Source organism: Equus przewalskii, chromosome 4, assembly GCF_037783145.1.
Source record: "Equus przewalskii isolate Varuska chromosome 4, EquPr2, whole genome shotgun sequence".
Lineage (NCBI taxonomy): Eukaryota > Metazoa > Chordata > Mammalia > Perissodactyla > Equidae > Equus > Equus przewalskii.
The window spans coordinates 31,943,313-31,967,895 of record NC_091834.1 but is presented as its reverse complement, the minus strand read 5'-3'; the positions used below and the strand labels follow the sequence as shown (position 1 = coordinate 31,967,895).

The window sequence follows — 24,583 nt, the reverse complement described above, 5'->3', positions numbered from 1 at the left end:
ACAGTTCAGTGTACAACCTGAATCAAGTAACTTTTTGTCAAGGAAAAAGACCACTAATGCATGGTACAAAATGTTTAATACACATGCAACAAGTATAGTACATCAAGGCAACAAAACACATGTGGAAATATTAGCATAGCATTCAGCATTCTATTTTGGGGAGAGTGTGTGAACAATAGACACTACCACCTAAAATTAAAGACTGAGACATACATTGTTTCCTCATGCAAACATTAACTACCTCTATAACTAGTGTGAGATGAACTGTGTAGAAACCTGAATTCACATTAGGAGATGAATTTTATACCAAGAGCTCCAAGAAAGGAGGAAAAGTCTTGATCCTCAGATGTCATGTTTGAATCTGCATTTAGCAGCATGTTAAGATGCACAAGTTACCATATACATCAGACAAATCTGAAAAATTTTATCAGTTACAGAATCTTGAATTTCCTTTCTATATTATAAAAATGTATGGAGGGGGCTGGCCCCGTGGCCGAGTGGTTAAGTTCATGCGCTCTGCTTCAGTGGCCCAGGGTTTTGCCGGTTTGAATTCTGGGCCCAGACATGGCACTGCTCATCAGGCCATGCTGAGGTGGCGTCCCACATACCACAACTAGAAGGACCCAGAACTAAAAATACACAACTATGTATCAGGGGGCTTTGGGAGAAAAAGGAAAAATAAAATCTTAAAAAAAAAAAATGTATGGAAAAAATTTAACAATGATATTTTTTTAAACTATGGAAGCATAATGTTAGTTGAGAGTGGACCAGGAATGGTAAAGCATTTAACCATTCTGATAGTTCTTAGGAAAGCAGCAGTGCTTATGGCCAGCTGAAAATGTTTGCAGTTCCCCTCATTAACCATTTCTCACTCCCTCCTCCCAAGGTTTCCAGTGTCCTCATTTTATACCTTCCTTCCATCCCCCATGCTGGTTAAAAATTGCTTTTGATACCTCACAATAAGGTATACAGAATTAAGAGTAGATTCATGGTACCATTTCTCAAGAATATTTGCATTTCTATGAGTACTAAAGCCTTAAGCTAAAGGATAAAGCTCTGAGTATGTTCTGGTACAGCTAAGATAACTTATTTTAAGGGCCTCCAGGCCTCCTTTGTCCCTGAAGTGACAGGGTTTATTTGCATGTCTTGTTACTATTTATTATCTTAAATTCCAAGTTATGTCTAGCCTTGTTATTATTTATTATCTTAAATTCCAAATTATGAGAGTAAAGCTCTAAAAATTGCAGAGAACCACCATACTCCTGCATTTCTAATACAAAGAATGAACGTGATAAATTCAGTGTTTCTTGCCTCCTCTCAGTAAATTACTTTAGGAGGAACAGTATTCCTATATGTGAAAGCTCCTAAGTTTGAATGTAATGTTTGTTTTATTTATAAACAAAAATAGCATATGAAGTCCCCAATAAGTATTGTAGCCTCTTCATGTAAACAATATATAAAACTTCTTTGGCACAATTGATCCTGTTTTCCTCATATTATTATAGAAAATATACTTCACATATTTTCTCTTTCAATATGGTGGAATTTTTAGGGACGAAATGTATACAGCTCATAGCTTTTTTTACACAGAAAACTAATTTTTTACCTGTAGAAGTGTACGGATTTTTAGCATCAATTTTAAAATGAGATTATGGCATGATTACTGATAGAAACTGTAAAACATTCAAGACAATTCATTGTTGCACAACAGGGAGAGAAAAACAGCACTGTATGTCAGACATATTGTTCAATATGGTGATTATCCTGCTGATGCTTATTTAAAAGCTTCTCAAATCTTTAATTGAACCTGATGAAATACTGTTTCAACATCTGTTCTACTTTTTAAATGTTTCCAACTTTTGACGCATATTTGCTCTTATTTTTTAATTGATAACCTTTTAAGAAAATCTTGGGGGAAAAAAGATAAGGAATTTATTCATTTTACTTAAATGGCCTAAAATACTGTAAAATACTTTCCCTATGACCTTAACAAATTTAGTAACTGCCTAAAGGCACATTCCTACAAAATGTATAAAATGTTAAGTGGAATGTTAAGTTGATATCAAATTATAACTGTTAAAGAAACAGAATAAGCCGCCATGAAACTGTAGCTGAGAGCCTTCTCCTCATATTAAAACAGGCATTTAAACATTGGAACCTAGGAAGAAATTAAAATTAATAAATCATTTTTATAAAATTTAATCACTGAATAAAAGAGAGAAAGAAAATACTTAGCTTACGTCTCTGGAATAAAACCTTGAACTAAGTCTTTGGCAATTATGATACATCTAAATATATGAAAATCAGCTGAATAATAAATATGTACCATTTGCAGTGGATTATTAATTTAGAGGATGTTTGAAAGCTTTTTAAGCCTGTTCTTTTGTTTTTATTGAGGTCATAAGAGTTTATAACATTATGAAATTTCAGTTGTACATTATTTAAGCCTATACATTTTTAAACTTTCTCAGTGACAAATACAATGAAAAATGGCAGGATCATTTTTTTAACTCAGAAGTTTACATGGAGTAGATTGAATTCTCTAATATAAGCAACAGAATTCTAGACATGTGCTAGAACAATATGAAATTCCAAAGGTTTTCCCAGCAAAATTACGTAAGGCGAACATTAGCAATGTAAAAACATAAAATTTTTCAGGATGGAGTTAGGCCCGGACTTGTCATCTCTGTTGTAGGACTTGCAAGGTAGTCATTAGATTTTAGACTTGTTAGAGATTTGTAACTTGCCACTGATGTTAGAGACCCACAGAGACCAAGTAATGAGGGAGTATCTTCTTTACCTGAAAATTAGAATAAAATAATAAATATTTAATTGCCCTTGAAGAATGATACCAATAAGATCCTAAAACCATTAAAAACTTCCATACTTTACAAAATATTGCAAACATATCTTACTATAGGGAGCTACATGTCAACATGTTTGATCTATATCACCCTTAAGAAAACATTACAGAGGATCATGTGTGCTTCTCATAAAAGTTCTAGATATGGAAGTTGAGATACCATGTTTTAGAGCAAAAATTTAAAGTTTACTGGGGCTGGCCCAGTGGCTGTGTGGTTAAGTTTGCACACTCCACTTCGGTGGCCCTGGGTTTGGATCACAGGCATGGACCTACACACTGCTCATTAAGTGATGCTGTGGCAGAGTCCCACATACAAAATAGAGGAAGATTGGCACAGATATTAGCTCAGGGCTAATCTTCCTCACCAAAAAAATTCAACAGTTTACCCTTTTTTTGAGAATATGTTCATGTTAATAAAGGAAAATAAAAACCTAAAGTAATAGTACCAGTGCCCAGGCCACAGAAACACCAGCAAATCCATATGTAGGTAAAGTAATGCAGTAGAAGCAGAATTGCTTCAATTCAATAGGAGGGCTTGATTTGGGAACACTGCACCTACTAAGCATGAGGAACTTTGTTATGTGCTGGACTTCAGGAGGCCTGTGAAGGAGAAATGGCAGCTCTGTTTCCACAGCTGGGGAAACAGTTCTTTCCAGAGCTGAATAAGTTTCAACCCACAGAATGCAAATAACAGCTATAAAGCGGCTGGTTTGAGACTGTGAAAGGCTAAGGTCTTTGAAAATCAGCAGGTTTTCAAAGATGAAGAGCTTAGGTTTTACTCTCACAGTTAAAGAAGCATAAGCTGAACGAGATATCAGATGTTTCTGAATAGTATATGTTGTTTCAAACAGCCCCTCCAAAGTGTTCCCATAGTCCTTTGTACCTTAACCCACCTTGTAGTACAGTATAATTGTGCGGTTTTCTCCTTTATTACACTATAAACTCTTTGAGAAAGGACATGAAATTTGTTGTGTCCATTATTATATCCCAAGTGCCTAGCACAGAGTAGATGCTCATTAAGTAATTATATAACTAATGAATTCAGTAAGAACTGCACTGGGACACAAAAGAGCTCCTGTGTCCTCTTGAGCTGTGTGACCTTGGGAAAGGCATCTTCTCTGAGCCCACTCTTTCCTTTGTAAAATGAAAATAAATAGCAAGAGATGATTAGCTATGTTAACTTCTTAGTTTTGCTGACTAATGAAATACAGGAAAATATAATAGTGTTCAGAAAAGATATGGAAGAGTGTTACATTCAGATTTAAAATATTTTTATCGTGTTACATCAGGATCAAAAGATAATAGATGTTTCAAGCACCCTTTTAATGTTTAAGCTTAGAGACCCATTTCAGGCCAAAATCAGTTCTCTGGAATTCTTTCTAACTGCTCCAGAAACTCTGCTTTGGGTAGTCTCTCCAAATTTCTACTTCATTATTGACCCCAATGTTTTAAAGAGATTTACTGCTAATTACATAGACATATATATGGTATATATGACTTTTCTTTATTGTGGTAAATATATATCACACACAATTTACCATTTTAACTATTTTTAAGTGTACAATTCAGTGGCATTACATTCACAGTATTGTTCAACCATCACCACTATTTCCAAATATTTTCATCACCCCAAACAGACACTCCCCACCCATTAAGCAATAACTCTCCATTCTCCCCCTAGTCTTTGAAAACCTCTTATCTACTTTCTGTCTATGAATTTGCCTACCTGCATTCATTCTTAGAAGTAGAATCCAACATTTACCCTTTTGTGTCTGGCTTATTTCACTTAGCATGATGTTTTCATGTTGTAGTATATATATATATATTAATTCCTTTTTAATGGCCAAATAATATTCCATTGTATGTATATGATACCTTTTGTTTATCCATTCATCTTTATGGACACTTGAGTTGTTTCCACCTTTTCACTATTATAAATAATGTTGCTGTGAACATTGGCATACAACTATCTGTTTGAGTCCTGTTTTCATTCCTTGGGGGTATATACTTAGATAGATTACATATTTTTTAATATAAAGATTAGCATATATTAATTGCAAACTACCAATCTAAATGTCTAACATAGTTACACAATGGAGTACTATGTAGCTGTAAAAGAGAACGAGAAAGACCTCTCTGTACTGCTATGTAGTGATTTCCAGGATATACTGTTAAGTGAAAAAAGCAAAGTACAGAATAGTCTATAGCATGTTACCTTTTATCCAAAAAAGGGAGGCATGAGTTTATTTGAATTTGCTTATATTTTGAAAATCAGTAGAAAGATAATTCAAAAACTAATAAAAATGGTTACCTGTGAAAGTGGAAGCGAACAGAGTTGAGATGAACTTTAAGCATAGTAATTTGACTCTGGGATATATTCTCAAGTAAAATAATCACAAAGAAATCTTAAGCTATTTTAAGTTATATTTTAGTAATAATACAGATATTATTATTTTGAAATGTATATATATCTCTCCAGGACGCTCTGCACACACCAAAATCCATAGATGCTCAAGTCCGTTAGTCAGCCTTCTGATCCATGGGTTCCACATCTGCGGATTCAACCAATGTTGCAGATTCAGTTGGAATCCAGAGATGTGGAGGCCTGACTGTATATTCATATAAATTAGAAACTAGTATTTTCATCATAAGATAGAAAAATATAAAATTACATATGTGGAAACCTTGAATCTTATATTCGAATTATGAAATATATTTTTCTTTTTTAAAAAATTCCTAATTCTGCCCACTGAAGAGGGCTAGAAACAATGACCAATTCAGTGGCAACAGGCACCCCTAAAGCTTAATGGTCTCTAACATCATTTCATAGTAAAAGCAAACGACTTCTTGGAGAAATAGCTGACTGTGGGTGTGGGCATGAAATATACCAAAGTAACCCAGAACATCTTGTTTTACCACAAAGTGAGAAAGCTATAAGAGACTGCTGGAGCGTCAAAAGGACACAGGAACCATCTTTAAGGGTCTCCCAGTGCCCAAAAAAGGCAGTGACCTCCTGAAGGAGATGCACTAAGATCCATTATTTATGTTGTATTCTTGCCAAATATGTTTAACATGAATATGATGATAATGAACAATCAGACAAATCTAAATTATTGGACATTTAACAAAACAACTGGTTTGGGCTCTTCAAATATATAAATATACGAGAAAAAGAAAAGTTGGGGGTAACTCTGTTAGATGAAAAGATACCAAAGAGACCGAAAACTAAAAGCAATGTGTGAGCCTTGATTGGATCCTAGACCTAAAAAAAGAAAAAAAACTTTGAAGGATATTACTGGACAAGTGGAAACATCTGAATATCAACTAATTATCAGGTAATATTGTACTGATGATAAATTTCCTGAAAGTCATAATGGTGTGGCATTTTAAGAAAACATCCATATCCTAGGAGATACATGCTGACGTATTTAGAGGTGAAGTGTCAGGATATCTGCAATTTACTTTCAAATGGTTGAGGAAAACAAAACATGGATATATGAGTAAATGGAGGGAGCACATGCCCACAAGAACAAGAGCCAGATAAAGCAAGTGCGGCAAAATGTTAGTGTTTGGTGAATCTAGGTAAAGTATATACAAGTGGTTCATTCTTCTGTTCTTTCAACTTTTCTGTAGTTTGAAATTATCCAAAACGAAAAGGTAGAGTAGGGGAAGAAGATAAGGTACATGAAGTCCTCAGTTGTGCCTCAAGGAAATAAAACCTACAGCAAAGCTGAGTAGCGCATAACAGCACCGGGGGATCTACCTATTTAGAAGCCACCCTTCAAAGATGCACCGCCAGCCTCTGAAAATATTGATGATGTGGAACCTGCAGGGCAGTGTGGTGCCCTCAAGGGAGCCAAAAGAGGCTTCATTCCAAGCCTTCATTTAAAAATAAAGGAAAAAAAGTGCAGAAGGATCCAAAATGGTTATGTTCATTGGGATTGCAGCTATGCAACTATGCTTATAAAAGGAAATAAGCAAAACTGTTAACGTAGAGGATGATAGGTGATCATTCCAAAATATTCTTGAATATTGTGATGTCAACAGTAGCTAATGCTAACATATATGCATATAAATAAACACATGCAAAATTACAATGGATTAAAAAATAACCAGTATGTTAAAATCTCAGTTAATAATGATATTTTTAAAACAATTTATTGATATGAGGGGAAAGAACCTGTCATGGTTGACAAAACTTTCTAGCCCAGATGACTGGGAGAGTAATTCCTATCAGAAACAAGTTAGTCTTAAGGAGCAGAAAACGGCTCTTTGTTTTACAGCAAGAAAGATCAGTTTTGTTTTAAATGTCTGGACTCAAGTCTTCAGATGGTATTGCTACAAATGTTAAGTTAGAAGTCATTCATTCAGCACAATTTACTGGATGTCCTCTATGTGCCAGGCATTGTGATAAAAAGATAAATTTGAAAACCACTTCTTGCCCATAGGGAACTTAGTATATGCTAGAAACAAACACGAACAGAAGATTATAACAACATGCTGTAAGTGTAGTGAGAACAATAAGTAAAGGATATCATGGAGGCTCAAAAGAGAAGTATCAGAACCAAATCAGAAGGTATGGGTTGGGGAAAGTTAGGGAAATTTCAGGGAGAAAGTTACCATTGAACTGAATCCTAGTGGACATGCATACCCAAGGAGGCAGAAACCAGAGGAGGATCTGAAGAAAGGGATGAACAAAGGCACAGAGGGAAGAATTAGCACCCAAGGTACAGGGAGCTACAAGCAAGAAATGAGACTAGAGAAATGGGCAAAGTCCACAGAAAACTTTAGACTTCATGTTAAGAAGCCAGAAATTATCTTGTAATCATAATAATACATTTGTTTTGTGACTTGAAATCAAGTCTTCTGAATTCAGAGACTACATTCTTGGTCATACTCTTATATAGCAGGGAGCCACTGAAGCCTTTTACATTGGGAATTACATGGTTAATTTATATTTTAAATACTTGATGGCTCTGTGAAGCATGATTTTGAGAGAAATAAAATGGATGCAGGGAAACCAGTAGGAAGGCTATGGCAGTTGCCTGAACCAGGTTAGCAGTAGAAGGGATCCAGAGAATGAGACACAATTAAAAATCTTTAGAAAGTTAAACTGATAGGACTTGGTGAAGGCAAAATGTTAGGTAGGAGGAGCCATGAATGATTCACTAGCTTCTGAGAATTGATAAGTGAATAGTGACATCAGCAAATCTAAGGAAGAGAAGTTTGGGGTGGAGAGGGAAGGGGTCAGTGAGGAAACAGAGACTCAGTAAATATGTATCCAAATCTTTTTTTTTTTTTTTTGAGGAAGATCAGCCTTGAACTAACATTTGCTGCCAGTCCTCTTTTTGCTGAGGAAGACTGGCCCTGAGCTAACATCCATGCCCATCTCCCTGTACTTTATATGTGGGACACCTACCACAGCATGGCTCGCCAAGTGGCGCCAAGCAGGGAACTGGCGAAGCCCGGGCCGCCGAAGCGGAACATGCGAACTTAACCACTGCGCCACTGGGCCAGCCCCTATCCTAATCTTAAGAAATGCCTAAAGAGATTCCTTAGCTACTATCATAAACCCATAAATAAAGGGAAAATGTTATATTAAGCTGTTGTGGAAGGTCCATGGTATCTTTTTGTGATCAATGGTCAAGAAAAGGGGTGGTCATCATTTTTGCAATAAAATTTCAAACTTTTGGAACCAATGTGTGTTGTAGTTGTAGCTGGCCAAGACGGAGTTGTGACATAGTTGTTTTTGCATATGCATGCATAAACGTGGTCACAGGTATTCATATTATCACTTTGAGTTACTTCTGTTTATATACTGCTTAAAATGTTTTCAAAAACATTACAGTATAATACCCTTAAAATTAATAGTTGTTTGTTCATAGAAAAGCATGAGAAGAGACAGTAGGCTGTAAATTTCATATTACTGAAGCAAACAGTCATTACAGGAATTACTGCAATTGATACTTTCTTGCAAAACAACGCAATAAATGGTTGGTGAAAAAAAGAAATATCTAAGAAAGGGAAAAACCCTGCAAGTAGATGAAGCTTGGTGACATATGCAAAAGGGTTGCTTATCACAAGCCAAGCATGTAACTGAAGGTAGAAGAAATTCTCAGAATAGATCAAAGGAATTTTCAAGCAACAAGCAATTAGTGTTACTGATTCATACATTATGCAGGATTTCTAAGATGTCAAACATCAATTTGACATGGAATTCCTGTAGCCAGTGAAGAGAAGCACACTTCAAGAAGCATTTAATTCACAAAGAAAATGAAACTATAAGTTAGGCAAATACGGAAAGTGTCTGCATAAAAATTTGCAGGGTACTTGTTGGTAACTACAACAGTGGAGTACTGTTCCAGGAAATGGTCCACTGTTGGCACAGAGGATGAAATTGTGAGAAAAAACATAACCACTGACAATTTTGATTTAAAAAATGATTCAGAAGAGATAATTCTGAATGTGAAGAAGTTCTTGACAACTGAATTCATTTTTTAAAAATTTTTATTGAGTTGATAGGTTACAATCTTGTGAAATTTCAGTTGTGCATTATTGTTTGTCAGACGTGTTGTAAGAGCACCCCTTCACCCTTTGTGCCCACCCCCCGACCTCACCTTTCCCCTGGTAGCCACTAATCTATTCTCTTTGTCTGCATTTTCAAATTTTTCATATGAGTGAAGTCATACAGAGATTGTCCTTCTCTATCTGGCTTATTTCTCTTAACATAATACCCTCAGGGTCCATCCATGTTGTTGCAAATAGGACGATTTTATCCTTTTTTATGGCTGAGGAGTATTCCGTTGTGTATAGATACCACATCTTCTTTATCCAGTCAACTGTTGATGGGCACTTAGGTTGCTTCCACATCTTGGCTATTGTAAATAATGCTGCAATGAATGTTGGGGTGCATGGGACTTTTGGAATTGCTGATTTCAAGCTCTTTGAATAGACACCCAGTAGTGGGATAGCTGGATCGTATGGTAGTTCTGTTTTTAATTTTTTGACGAATCTCCATACTGTTTTCCATAGTGGCTGTACCAGTTTGTATTCCCACCAGCAGTGTATGAGGGTTTTTTCTCCACATCCTCTCCAACATTTGTTACTATTTGTTTTAGTTAATTTTTATCATTCTAATGGGTGGGTATAAGGTGATATCTTAGTGTAGTTTTGATTTGCATTTCCCTGATGATCAGGGATGAAGAACATCTTTTCATGTGCCTATTGGCCATCTGTATATCTTCTTTGGAGAAATGTCTGTTCATGTCTCGTGCTCATTTTTTGATTGGGTGGTTTCATTTTTTTGTTGTTGAGTTGTGTGAATTCTTTATATATTATGGATATTAAGCCTTTGTCAGATGTATGACTTGCAAATATTTTTTCCCAGTTAGTGGCTTGTTTTTTTGTTTCCATCCTGTTTTCCTTTGCCTTGAAGAAGCTCTTTAGTCTGATGAAGTCCCATTTGTTTATTCTTTCTATTGTTTCGCTTGTCTGAGAAGACATGGTGTCTGAAAAGATCCTTTTAATACTGATGTCAAAGAGTGTACGGCCTACATTTTCTTCTAGAAGCCTTGTGGTTTCAGGTCTCACCTTTAGGTCTTTGATCCATTTTGAGTTTATTTTGGTGAATGGTGACAAAGAATAGTCAATTTTCATTCTTTTACATGTGGCTTTCCAGTTTTCCCAGCACCATTTGTTGAAAAGACTTTCTTTTCTCCATTGTATGACCTCAGCTCCTCTGTCGAAGATTAGCTGTCCAGAGATGTGTGGTTTTATTTCTGGGCTTTCAGTTCTGTTCCATTGATCTGTGTACCTGTTTTTGTACCAGTATCATGCTGTTTAGATTATTGTAGCTTTGTAGTATGTTTTGAAGTCAGGGATTGTGATGCCTCCAGCTTTGTTCTTTTTTCTCAGGATTGCTTTAGGAATTCGGCATCTTTTGTTGCCCTATATGAATTTTAGGATTCTTTGTTCTATTTCTGTAAAGAATGTCATTGGGATTCTGATTGGGATGACATTGAGTCTGTAGATTGCTTTAGGTGGAATGGACATTTTAACTATGTTTATTCTTCCAATCCATGTACATGGAATGTCTTTCCATCTCTTTATGTCGTCATCCATTCCTTTCAGAAAAGCCTTGTAGTTTTCGTCATACAGGTCTTTCACTTCCTTAAATTCACCCTGAGGTATTTTATTCTTTTTGTTGCGATTGTGAATGGTATTGTGTTCTTGAGTTCTTTTTCTGTTAGTTTGTTATTAGAGTATAGAAATGCTACTGATGTATGTAAATGGATTTCATACCCTGCAACTCTGCTGTAGTTGTCGATTACTTCTAACAGTTTTCCAATGGATTCTTTGGGGTTTTCTATATATAAGATCATGTCGTCTGCAAACAGCGAGAGTTTCACTTCTTCCCTCCCTATTTGGATTCCTTTTATTCCTTTTTTTTGCCTAATTGCTCCGGCGAAAATCTCCAGTACTATGTTAAATAAGAGTGGTGATCCAGGGGATCCTTGTCTCATTCCTGTTTTCAGGGGGATGGCGCTCAGTTTTTGCCCATTGAGCATGATGTTGGCTGTGGGTTTGTCATGTATGGCCTTTATTATGTTGAGGTAATGCCCTTCTATCCCCATTTTGTTCCGAGTTTTTGTCATAAATGTCTGTTGGATCTTGTCAAATGCTTTCTCTGCATCTACTGAGATGATCATGTGGTTTTTATTCCTCAGTTTGTTGATGTGGTGTATCATGTTGATTGATTTGTGGATGTTGAACCATCCCTGTGTCCCTGCTATGAATCCCACTTGATTATGATGTATGATCCTTTTGATGAATTGCTGAATTCTCGTGGCCAAAATTTTGTTTAGAATTTTTGCATCTACGTTCATCAGTGATATTGGCCTGTAGTTCTCCTTTTTCGTGCTATCTTTGTCAGGCTTTGGTATCAGTGTGATGCTGGCCTTGTAGAATGTGTTAGGAAGTCTTCCATCCTCCCTAATTTGTTGGAATAGCTTGAAAAAGATAGGTATTAAATCCTCTCTGAAAGTTTGGTAGAATTCCCCAGGAAAGCCATCTGATCCTGGGGTTTTATTCTTTGAGATCCTCTTGATTGCTGTTTCAATCTCTTTCCTTGTGATTGGTCTGTTCAAATTGTCTGCTTCTTCTTGAGTGAGCTGTGGGAGATTATAGGAGTCCAAGAATTTATCCATTTCCTCTAGGTTTCCATTTTGTTGGCATATAGTTTTTCATAGTATTCTCTTATAATCTGTTGTATTTCTGCAGAGTCTGTTGTTATTTCTCCTCTTTCATTTCTGATTTTGTTTATTTGGGCTTTCTCTCTGTTTTTCTTTGTAAGTCTGGCTAGGGGTTTGTCAATTTTATTTATCTTGTCAAAGAACCAGCTCTTTGTTTCATTGATCCTTTCTACTGCCTTTTTTGTTTCAATAGCATTTATTTCGGCTCTGATTTTTATTATTTCTCTCCTTCTGCTGACTTTAGGCTTTGTTTGTTCTTCTTTCTCTAGTTCAGTTAGGTGTAGTTTAAGATTGCTTATTTGGGATTTTTCTTGTTTGTTAAGATGTGTCTGTATTGCGATGACTTTTCCTCTCAATACAGCTTTTGCTGTATCCCATATGAGTTGCTATGGCATGTTACCATTTTCATTTGTCTTCAGGTATTTTTTGACTTCTTCTTTAATTTCTTCAGTGATCCATTGCTTGTTCAATAGCATATTGTTTAGTCTCCACATCCTTGTGCCTTTCTCAGCTGTTTTCTTGTAATTAATTTCTAGCTTTATAGCATTATGATCAGAGAAGATGCTTGTTATTATTTTAATTTTTTTAAATTTGTAGAGGCTTGCCTTATTTCCCAGCATATGGTCTGTCCTTGAGAATGTTCCATGCGCGCTTGAGAAGAATGTGTATTCTGCTGTTTTTGGATGAAGTGTTCTATATATGTCTATTAAGTCCAACTGTTTTAGTTTTTCGTTTAGCTCCACTGTTTCCTTGTTGATTTTCTATCTGGATGATCTGTCCATTGATGTGAGTGGGATGTTGAGGTCCCCTACTATTGTGTTATTTTTTATATCTTCTTTTAGGTTTGTTAATAGTTGCTTTATGAACTTTGGTGCTCCTGTGTTGGGTGTATAGATTTATAAGCGTTATTTCTTCTTGATGAAGTGTCCCTTTGATCATTATATACTGGCCCTTATGTTTCTCTTTACCTGCCTTATCTTGAAGTCTGTTTTGTCTGATATAAGTATTGCAACACCTGCTTTCTTTTTTTTGCTATTAGCTTGGAGTATTGTCTTCCACCCCTTGACTCTGAACCTGTGTTTGTCCTTGGAGCTGAGGTGTGTTTCCTGGAGGCAACAAATTGTTGCATCTTGTTCTTTAATCTATTTTGCCACTCTGTGTCTTTTTTTTTTTTTTTAAAGACTTTATTTTTTCCTTTTTCTCCCCAAAGCCCCCCGGTACATAGTTGTGTATTCTTTGTTGTGGGTTCTTCTAGTTGTGGCATGTGGGATGCTGCCTCAGCGTGGTCTGATGAGCAGTGCCATGTCCGCGCCCAGGATTCGAACCAACGAAACACTGGGCCGCCTGCTGCAGAGTGCGCGAACTTAACCACTCGGCCACGGGGCCAGCCCTGCCACTCTGTGTCTTTTTATTGGAGAGTTCAATCCGTTTACATGGAGGGTGATTATTGATGCATGAGGGCTTAACGCTGTCATTCTGTTGCTCATTTTCTTGTTTTCCTACGTTTCCTTTGTTTCTTGTTCTGTGTGTTTTAGCCTACCCATTGACTTCTGCATTTTCTTATGCTGGGTTTCTTAGATTTTTCCTTATTTATGTTTTGTGTCTCTGTTCTGTAAGTTTTTAGTTTAGTGGCTACCCTGAAGTTTGTATTCAGAATTTCGTGTGTAACATAGTCCATTTTCTGGGGGTCTCTTACTTCCTTAGCCTAGACTGATTCAGCCCCCTTTCCTCCTCCCCTCCTAAATTATTATTTTCATCTCTTATTCCAACTTGTGTTGTGAGTTTGTGGTTACAGTGATAAGATTGTCTTTGCTTTGGTGATTTCCTTCCCTTTATCCTATGGCTATAGTTGAATATTTGCTATCCTATTCTGATTCTATCTATTTGTCTCCCTACTCTGTACTTTGTGACCCCTTTCTCCCTTTTTTTTTGTTTTTTCAGGTATGAGAGCCTTCTTGAGGATTTCTCGTAGTGGCAGACTTGTGGCTACAAAGTCCCTTAGCTTTTGTTTGTCTGGAAAAGATTTAATTTCTCCCTCATATCTGAAGAATATTTTTGCTGGATAGAGTATTCTTGGCTGAAGAGTTTTATCCTTTAAAGTTTCGAATATGTCATTCCATTCTCTCCTAGCTTGTCAGGTGTCTGTAGAGAAATCCGCTGAAAGTCTGATAGGGGTTCCCTTGTAGGTTATTTTCTTCTGCCTTGCTGCCCTGAGTATTCTTTCTTCATCATTCATTTTTGCTGTTTTTACTACTATATGCCTTACAGTAGGTCTTTTTACATTGACAAATCTAGGAGATCTGAAAGCTTCCTCTACACACATTTCTCTCTCAATCCCTAGATTTGGGAAGTTGTCTTCTATAATTTCGTTAAGCACACTTTCTGCTCCATTTTCCTTTTCCACGCCCTCAGGAATTCCGATAATTCTTAAGTTGCGTTTTCTCATTGAGTCAGCTAATTCTTGGAGATTTTCTTCGGTTTTTTAAATTCTTAGTTCTCTTTCTTCCTCTGTCTGGAGCCATTCAGCCTGTCTATCTTTGATTATGCTAATTTCCTCCTCTAAAGTGTCCACATGGGCATTAAGCGAATCCGTATTTTATCTGATCCATTGTATTTTTCATCTCTAGTATTTCTGATTGATTCTTCTTTATAGTTTCAATCTCTTTAGTGAAGTAACTCCAGAACTCGTTAACTTGTTTCTCTATATTTCCCATTACCTCATTGAGTTTTTTGATGATAGGTACTCTGAATTCATTGTCACTTAGTTTACCTATTTCCAAGTTCTTGGGACATAATTCTGCATTTTTATTATTTTCCTTTTGGCCTGGAGCTTTTATAAATTGCTGGATGGTAGAGGAGCGGTTTTTGCGCATAATGCTATTATTCAATAGCAGTTACAGCCTCTTGCCACTAGATGGGTGTCGAGAGCTGCGTGTTCTGAGCCCTCCACCGTCAGCTGCATGGCAGTGCGCAGCGTGGGTTGGGGGAGGCGGGGCACTTTCTCTCTCCTGCAGACCTGGATTCCATTCAGTGCTCGCTCTCTGGTTTCCTGGGGCCCTGGCTTGATGGGGTCCCCCCACACGAAAGCTGTCCCCTGTTAGATGCTATCCGCTGCACGGGTTTGTGGGAGTCCTGAATGATCCCGCAGACACGTGGCCCTTCTCCTGCTCTTTCCCTCACCCACGGCAGCAATCCAAGTCTCTAGGGGAGGGAGTGAAGTTCTCTCTTACCCCGCTCCAGCTCCTCCAAGGGCGGCTCCAGCCTCTCCGCCCTCCATTGTTTGGCTGCTGTTGGTCTCTGATTTCTGTTATTAGGATTTATTCTTTTTGGCTGGAAAGCAGTTGATGCTTTTGGTTGTAGTTTGGAGGGGAGAGAGTCCTGGATGAGCTCACTCCGCCATGTCACCGATGTCACTCAGAATTCACTTTTTTTTTTAAGGAAGATTAGCCCTGAGCTAGCATCTGCCACCAATCCTCCTTTTTGCTGAGGAAGATTGGCCCTCAGCTGACATACGTGCCCATCTTCCTCTATTTTATATGTGGGATGCCTGCCACAGCATGGCTTAATGAGCAGTACTAGGTCCGCACCTGCGATCTGAACCAGTGAACCCCAGGCCCCCAAAGCAGAGAGTGTGAACTTAACTGCTATGCCACCAGGCCAGCCCCTAGTGTTTGCCATAAGGAAGAGGCACAGACTGGGCAAGGCTGGGAAGGAGGTGGGTATGGTTACAAAAGGGCAGAACAAGGGATCCTTGTGGTGATGCAACTGTTCTGTATCTTGACTGTGGTGCTGTATACACGAACCTACACTTGTGATAAAACTCAGTAGAACTAAAAACACACACTAATGAGTAAATGTATATCTGAATGAAACCAATGGATTGTATTGTCAATTTCATGGATGTGATATTGTACTACAATTTTGTAAGATGTTACCACTGGGGGAAACTGGGTAGGTAAAGGGTGCAGTGATCTCTCTGTATTATTTATTAAACCTGCATGTAAATCTGTAATTAACTCAAAATAAAAAGTTAAATTTTAAAAAGGGTGTAGGTAGAGAAATTCCCTAAAATGTGATAAGCATTTAGGGAAAAGTGCCGAATATGAATGAATACTAAGTGAGCAGAATAACCTGGTGCATATATATTTTTGTACTGCTTAAGTGTATCTTCAGAGTAAGTTCCTAGATGTGTGATTGCTGGATTAGAAAATAAAAGCATATGTAGGACTGTGTTAACTTTACATTAATTTAGGGAAAACAAGGTATTTCTCTCCATTTGCTTGAGACTACCTTTGTGTCTCTTAAGAATGGTTTACAGCTTTCCTCATTAAGGAATAAATTTAACAAGAAATATGCAAACTCTAAATATTTTATCATCTCTATTGCTTTTTAAATTGTTTTTCCCCCCTACTGATAGAGTCACTCATTGGTTTTTGTACATGTGACGGCTACTGATTTCTGTATGATAATTCTATATCGTGCTACTTTGCAAGACTATTTTTATTGTCTTAAGTATTATTATTTCTCTGTGTTTTTCAGGTTCATCACATCATCTGCAAAAATCCAATTCTCATGTCTCTAGAAGTTTCTTCTTTAAATGCGTTAGCTGTTACCTCCATTATAATGTTAAATAGTGGTAGAAACAATGGGTATTTTAGTATTTCCTCATAAATAAGATGCTGGCTTTAGAAAAAGACATACATACTCATGTAAAAGAACTATTATTCAGTTCTTTTTTTCTTGAATGTTTGTATCACACAAGTGTTGAATTTTGTCCAAGGCTTTCTGACATCTGTGGAGGTAACCTTTTCTATCTTAGATCTATTAATATGGTGTACTATATTAATGGATTTCCTAAGATTAAATCAACCTTACACTCTGGATTAAATCCACCTGGTCATGGTGTATCATTTCTTTATGTTTTGCTAGATTCTGTTTACTAATATATTATTTAGAACCTTTATATTGTGGGGGGTTGGAATTGGCCACCCCAAGATATGTCTCTTTGGCATGAGGATTATTTTGGTCTGGTTACTTTTAAAAACTGCAGACATGAGAGAAATTCTGAAAAGTAGAAGTTACCATTTGTAAGAGACATTTACATTTGTAAGGGAAATCTCCATCTGTAAAGATGTGTCCCTCTCTGCACCAGGAAGAAGGGGGATGACCTTATCTCTAAAAACTCCTTATCAATGTGGAAGGCAAAGACAAATCTGCATAATAACCTTACTCTTGTTTACTGTACTTTTCTGGTGATCTCCCATAACTGACTCCCCACACCCGGAACATCCTCCTTTGTAGCTGAAGATGATATTTAAGAGGAGAATCTCGCCATTTTGACAAGTTGCTCAGTTTTCCTGAGCCTCTCCCATGTATACATTATAAAGCTTTGTTTAATTTTCTCCTGTTACTCTGTCTCATGTGAATTTAATTTGTAGCCCAGCCAGAAGGACCTAGAGTGGGTAGAGGAAACGTCTTCCTCCTCAACAAGATCAATATCTGTAAAGTGATACTGGTCTATAATTTTCTTTCTATTTTTCATACTGTATTTCTCAAGTTATACTTATTCCCTATATTTTTGTTTATTTGTGCTTTCTTCTTTTGTGATTAAATTTGCTAGGTCTCTAATTTGTTAATTAAAAAAATAGGTTTTTTGATTTATTAATTAGATCTGTTTTTCTATTCTCTATCTCATTAATTTCTGGTTTTATCTTTATTATTTTCTTCCGTGTACTTTTTATTTCCTTTGTTGTTGTTTTTCTAGCTTTTGGGCTGGGAAACCATTTAGTTTCTTTCATTTTTAATGATAAAAGTATATAAAAATTATGAACTTTCCTCTGATTATTGCTTTAAATAAAGCTCACAAATTCTGCTATGCAGAGTTTTATTGTCAATTCATTAAAAATTCATAATTTCAGCTTATATTTCTTTCACCCAAGAGTTGTTTAATAGAAGGTTTATTTATTCCCAGGTGAAAGAGCCCCCTTGAACAGTAATTTCTACTATTCTTTTTGCATTGTGATCAGAGTACTGTCTGTAATACTTCTACTTTATGAATTTACTGTTTTCTTTATGATCATATACATTACATGATCATTTTTGTGCCTGTTTCATCTGCACTTAAGAAAGAAAAAGGTATACATCTGTTAACAAGTGTAAAGTTCCATACAGCCATTAGGTCTACCTTATTGACTTCGTTGTCTAGGTCTTTTATATCCTTACTTATTTTTTGTCCATTTGATTTGTCTTATACTGAGAATAGTATGTTGAAGTCTCCTATTGTCACTGGGTTTCTATCTTTATCTCCTTTTATCTCCTATTTAGGTGGATGCCATTATTTGATACATAATCCTAACAGTTATATCTTAATTGCAGCTTTCACCATTAAACCATATCCTTCTTTGTGATGTTTAATGTGTTTTGATTTAAATTCTATTAGTCTGATACCAGGTTTGTTATCTCTGCTTTCTTAGTGTTTTCATTTGCCTGATACATACTTTTGTCTATTCCTTTATTTTTAGCCATTCTGAATAACTTATAATTTCATTATAGTTATTATGTGTACGTTATATTTACTATATTTCATTCTCTACATGATATGTTTTCTTTGCCATTTTATTTTGTAAATTTATTTTGGTGTTCTCTCAACTGCAAGATTATTTTGTTGTTGTTATATTTGCCGTATTTCTTTTTCTACATGATGACAAGTTTTCTTTACTTTTTGTTTTAATTACGTGTTATTTAGGAAGGTTTTTAGTTTTGTTCTAGTTGTTACCTTTGTAAAACTAGAGAAGTATACTGCTAGTCTCATTCTCTTCCCCTTGTAAGTTATTTGATCTTTTTGCCTAGAAGCCCTGAATATGTTTTTTTTTATTGTTAATGTCTAATAATTTAGTAGACTATTCTTGGAGTTGCTTATTACAGGTTAATTTTTTCTGGTATTGGTTAGCCCTATCAATTTGTAGATTTAAGTCTTATTTCCAGACATTTTTCTTGGATTACAGATTTCAATACTAGTTCGGCTCCATTGTTTTATCTTCTTCAGTGATTCCACTGATACATAAATTCCATTTTCTTTGCTTGACTTCCAATTCAACCACTTACTAATTCCTTTTACTTTTTTCTTTATCTCATTTTCATTCTTTTGGTGTTTTCCTGCTGTTATACATTAAGTCTGCACTCAAATCTATTCTTCTTTATAATTTAATATTTACTTCTGATATAATTTTGTCATTTTCTTCCATTTCTTTTAGAGTTTAATCAACTGTCAGATCATTTCTTCCTGTTTCTGGAACACTTCTACTCTTAGTTTTTTATTTCTTTTTTTTTTGAGGAAGATTAGCCCTGAGCTAAAATCCGTACCCATCTTCCTCTGCTTTATATGTGGGATGCCTGCCACAGCATGGCTTGACAAGTGGTGTGTAGGTCTGCACCTGGGATCCGAACCGGTGAACCCCAGGCTGCCAAAGCAGAAGGTGTGAACTTAACTGTGGCACCATCTGGCTTGCTCTGATTTCTGATTTAAAATCTTTTATCATATTTCTAAATGCTTGTTTGAGGATATTTAATAAAATTATATGGCTATATTACAGTTTTTTCCTGCTACACTACTGTTTTTCTAGGGGAAGGTTTCATCAGCTGAACTGTTTTTCTCAATTGATGTGATTTTTTTAAATAGTAATTTTGTATGGATGGAGTGTTTGCTCCTCAGGATTTCTGTGGAGAGGGCTAACTGATTTTGGTTATTTATGAAATTTTTAATTCAAGGGCACCCTCTTGTATCAGTATTTCAAAATATGGTTTCCTTATTGTATGGCTTTTGGGGGGAAAGGACACTGCAGGTGGAAAGGATGTATGTCCTTCAATTTTTAAAATATTTTATTTTACACAATTCTAACTATATGTTATAGCCCTTTTGTCATTGGGTTTCAACTGGTGAAGTTTTTGGCTAACATTTACTCTTTTTATGATCATTTTATTAGGTATTTGGTATGGAAATTCTGTAAGTAATATTTAATCTGTTATTTAACCTTAAAATCTTAAAGCCAATGCTTTAAAAAAAATGTATATTTCAGACACCATGTCTTCTCAGACAAGGGAAACAACAGAAAGAATAAACAAATGGGACTTCATCAGACTAAAGAGCTTCTTCAAGGCAAAGGAAAACAGGATGGAAACAAAAAAACAACCCACTAACTGGGAAAAAATATTTGCAAGTCATACATCTGACAAAGGCTTAATATCCATAATATATAAAGAACTCACACAACTCAACAACAAAAAATCAAACAACCCAATCAAAAAATGGGCAGGGGACATGAAAGGACATTTCTCCAAAGAAGATATACAGATGGCCAATAGGCACATGAAAGGATGTTCATCACCACTGATCATCAGGGAAATGCAAATCAAAACTACACTAAGATATCACCTTACACCTGTTAGAATGGCAAAAATAACCAAAACAAAAAGTAACAAATGTTGGAGAGGTTGTGGAGAAAAAGGAACCCTTATACACTGCTGGTGGGAATGCAGACTGGTGCAGCCACTATGGAAAACAGTATGGAGATTCCTCAAAAAATTAAAAATAGAAATACCATATGATCCAGCCATCCCACTACTGGGTATCTATCCAAAGAGCTTGAAATCAGCAATTCCAAAAGTCCCATGCACCCCTATGTTCATTGCAGCATTATTTACAATAGCCAAGATGTGGAAGCAACCTAAGTGCCCATCAACTGATGAGTGGATAAAGAAGATATGGTATATATATACAAAGGAATACTACTCAGCCATAAAAAAGGATAAAATCGTCCCATTCACAACAACATGGATGGACCTTGAGGGTATTATGTTAAGTGAAATAAGCCAGATAGAGAAAGACAATCTCTGTATGACTCCACTCATAGGTGGAAGTTAAACATGTAGACAAAGAGAACAGATTAGTGGTTACCAAGGGATATGGGGGTGGGGGGTGCACATAAAGGGTGAAGTGGTACACCTACAACACAACTGACAAACAGTAATGTACAACTGAAATTTCACAAGGTTGTAAACTATCATAATCTCAATAAAAAAGTTAAAAAAATATATAGACTTTATTTTTTAGAGTAATTTTAGATTCACAGCAAAACTGAGCATTAAAATACAGAGATTTTCCATATATCCCTTATCCCCACACATGCATAGCCTCCCCATTATCAACATCCCCTACCAGAGTGGTACATTTGTTACAACTGATGAACCTACACTGACACATCATTATAACCCAGAGTCCATAGTTTATATTAGGGTTCACTCTTGGTGTTGCACATTCTGTGAGTTGGAAAAATTTATAATAACACATATCTACCATTTTAGTATCATACAGAGTAGTTTCAATGCCCTAAAAATTCTGTATGCTCCACCTATTCATCCCTCCCTCCTCTTCTATATTTGTTTTTACAGTGTAAAAATATTCATTATTAATCTTCTCCTCTTGCTATTAAAATGCCCATAAGTAGAAGTTAGATTAAAAATCCTAAATAAATGTGTCTTTTACATGAAGAGTCATCACAAATAAATCCACTGATAGTATGGATAAGTTTTTTAAATATACATATTCTAAATTATGATGATGAATCCAGTTTATACTCTTCCATTTACATTAGTGGCACTAAGATACCCTAATATGTTATCTTCATTATCCACATCATCAAGAAAGATTAATTTGTAGTCAATACACACTACTTACTAAACTAGTAAGATAGACTAAAGCCCTCTGAGAACAACCATCTTAAAAGAAGCAGAAAATTCAGCTTAACACAATTTCCTTCTGGTTAATTGAATTTTTACTTTATACTACCCATACCTTGTTCCTCACATTTTATAACACTCGTTCATTATATATACTTATTCTATCAACAAATATTTAATAGCTGTCTATTATGTGTCAGACTCTAGTAATATGCTGGTGAAAAATACAGATAAGATTCCTTACCCTTATGAAGCTTACATTTTAGTGAGGCGTTATAGACAAGAATCATAATATAACGTATGTCAGTATGATAGAGTGCCTGGGATGGGGTGGATATGGAGATGGGAGTGGTTACTTAAGGTATGGCAGACAATAAAATCTTTTTTGAAGATATGATATTTGAAAAGAGCCCTGACAAAGAGATTACCATACAAACACCTTAAGAAAGAAGTTTTAGGGGCCAGCCCACTGGCGTAGCAGTTAAGTTTGTGTGCTCCACTTTGGCAGCCTGGGGTTCGTGGGTTTGGATCCTGGGCATGGACCTACACACCACTCATAAGCCAAGCTGTGGCGGCGTCCCATATACAAAATAGAGGAAGAGTGGCACAGATGTTAGCTCAGAGCCAATCTTCCTCACCAAAAAGAAAAGAAGTTTTAGGAGAAAAGCAGGTGCAAAGATAGTTGAGGCAGGAACCAGCTTGAAGGATCAGCTAGGAGGTCAGTTTGCTGGGGTGTCGAGAACAAGCAAAAGAATGGTATAAAATGAGGCAGAAGATGGCAAGGACAAGATCATGTAGGAGGCCATGATAAGCAGTTTGGATTTTATTTTGATTGTCATTGAGAACTACTGGAGAATTTTAGGTGACAGTATAATATTTTTTGATTTATGTTTTCAAAGATCACTGATTACTGTATGGTGAATAGACTGTGAGGGGGCAAGAATGAGAGACGAAAGAGCAATGAAAAAGCTGAGGCAGTAGTCCGTGCAAGAGGCTTGCTCCAGGTGGCTTAAACTAGGGTTGTAGTAATGAAGAAGATGAGTCAATGTAGATAGCATGTTTTGTATGGGGAGCTGACAGGACTTGCTAATAAATTGACTTGCGTGTTTTTTTTAAGAGGAAAGAGCAGAATCTAGGATAATGCCTATGGTGGTGCCCTTTACTACAATGGAGAAGAAAGGGGAGAAATTGGAGGCATAGGGGAATGCAGGTTCCCCTGAGGTAAGGAATTGTCTGTCTTTTCCAAAATAGCCCTCACACACATAAGCAGATGTAGAGCTGGGAAGAAGGAGATATAAAAGATGTGAGCACCATATCATACCAGCACCACTTGTCCAAACCAAAGTGCTGGAGTCACAGCTCTAGCCTATGCTGAGGGTAGGAAAGAAAAGAACTTTGAACCAACTAAGCTACTGACATATAAAAATGAATACGTTGAGTTTTAGAAACTGAAATATGATAATTGAAAGTGGCCTGAAAAGTTATGGAATTAGACCAAGATGTTCAGGAAGATGCAACCCATGGAAACAGGGGTTGATAGAGCACAGCGAACAGGTAACAGGAAAAAATAAAACTCTTTCAGGGGCTGGCCCTGTGGCCGAGTGGTTGAGTTCGTGCGCTCCGCTTTGGCGGCCCAGGGTTTTGCCAGTTTGGATCCTGGGCGCGGACATGGCACCACTGCCAGGCCACGGTGAGGCGGTGTCCCACATGCCACACCTAGAAGGACCCACAACTAAAAAATATACAACTATTTACTGGGAGGATTTGGGGGAGAAAAAGCGGAAGGAAAAGAAAAAAAGACTGGCAACAGTTGTTAGCTCAGGTGCCAATCTTTAAAAAAATAAAAAAATAAAAAAAAAAAACCCAAAAAACTCTTTCATGTTTATTCTCCAAGTTTTTCAGAACACTCAATAAATGAAGTTCCAAAAGTGACTCAAGAATGAGGAAGTGGTCAGTTGTACCAAAAAGCTGCTGAGACATTTAATGGCATGAAGACAGAGAGCTGACTTCAGCAATGTGGCAGTGGTTGATCACCTTGATAAAAGTCATTTTAGTAAGTGGTAGAAACACAAAAGCCAAATCACAGTGAGTAAAATAGAGTACAGGAAGTGAGGAAATAATGGTAAAAATTACAGACAATCCTTTGAGAAGGTTAGCCACAGATATATGATACAAAAAAAGAAAACAAGAGCAGGCCATTTTTAATCATAATGGCAGCTTAATTCCTAGCATGCTTTATAGAAATGTCACTTTTATTCTTCAGCAATCTTCTGCAACCGAAGTATAGATAGTGCAGGAAAAAGTAATTTTCAAATAGATTTTTTTCTTACCTTCACTGATTAAATTTAATGTGTCTTGTTTTCCATCTCCTTCATGTGACTGACTTGGATCCAGTGAAGTCTGAGAAAGGCTAACTTCAGCTGATAACTGGTCAAGACTTTGATAACTTTTTCTGTAAAACAAGAGTAAAAGACTACTTGAATTTCTTCTCACAAAAAAGAACTTTAAGAGATATTCTTTAATGGTTTTCTTCAATTTATTGAATTTCTTGTTACTATTTCCCCAATTTTTCCCCTAAACTTCGTCTTTATCATGGCTGCAATATGATCTCCATATCTTACACTTTTCCCTCCACCCTCCTTGGAGGTCTGTCTGTTTAATCCACTAAAAAAGGAAAAGAAAAACAATTTATCAAACACTTAAATCCTTATGCCAATTTTTTTATTATCCAGAT

At 36.4% G+C, this 24,583-nt stretch overlaps 2 protein-coding genes across 44 annotated transcripts in view; one reads left to right on the top strand and one right to left on the bottom strand.

The window, feature by feature from the left end:
- The window catches only part of SLC25A40 (solute carrier family 25 member 40), a 129,905-nt gene that overhangs the window by 56,157 nt on the left and 49,165 nt on the right, over window positions 1-24,583 (top strand). For 4 of the 15 annotated variants that reach the window (XR_011539475.1, XR_011539476.1, XR_011539482.1 and 1 more), the window contains one exon: window positions 22,967-23,070. The exons of 3 other annotated variants lie outside the window; for them this stretch is intronic. The gene's annotated coding sequence lies outside the window, so the exon portion shown is untranslated. Of the gene's footprint in view, window positions 1-16,653; window positions 17,003-20,189; window positions 21,205-22,966; window positions 23,071-23,743; window positions 23,903-24,583 lie in introns of those variants that run through there. 8 more of the 15 variants (XR_011539473.1, XR_011539477.1, XR_011539486.1 and 5 more) reach the window with 4 other exon arrangements.
- The window catches only part of RUNDC3B (RUN domain containing 3B), a 150,927-nt gene continuing 126,403 nt past the window's right edge, over window positions 60-24,583 (bottom strand). For 22 of the 29 annotated variants that reach the window (XR_011539469.1, XR_011539471.1, XR_011539467.1 and 19 more), the window contains 2 exons: window positions 24,180-24,301; window positions 60-2,800 (listed from right to left, as the gene is read on the bottom strand). Coding sequence is in view for 23 of the 29 variants with exons in the window: in XM_070617370.1 (XP_070473471.1) it covers window positions 2,655-2,800; window positions 24,180-24,301 (268 nt within the window). In the remaining 6 variants the exon portion in view is untranslated. Of the gene's footprint in view, window positions 5,416-24,179; window positions 24,302-24,583 lie in introns of all 29 variants that reach the window. The other 7 variants (XR_011539468.1, XM_070617362.1, XM_070617368.1 and 4 more) reach the window with 2 other exon arrangements.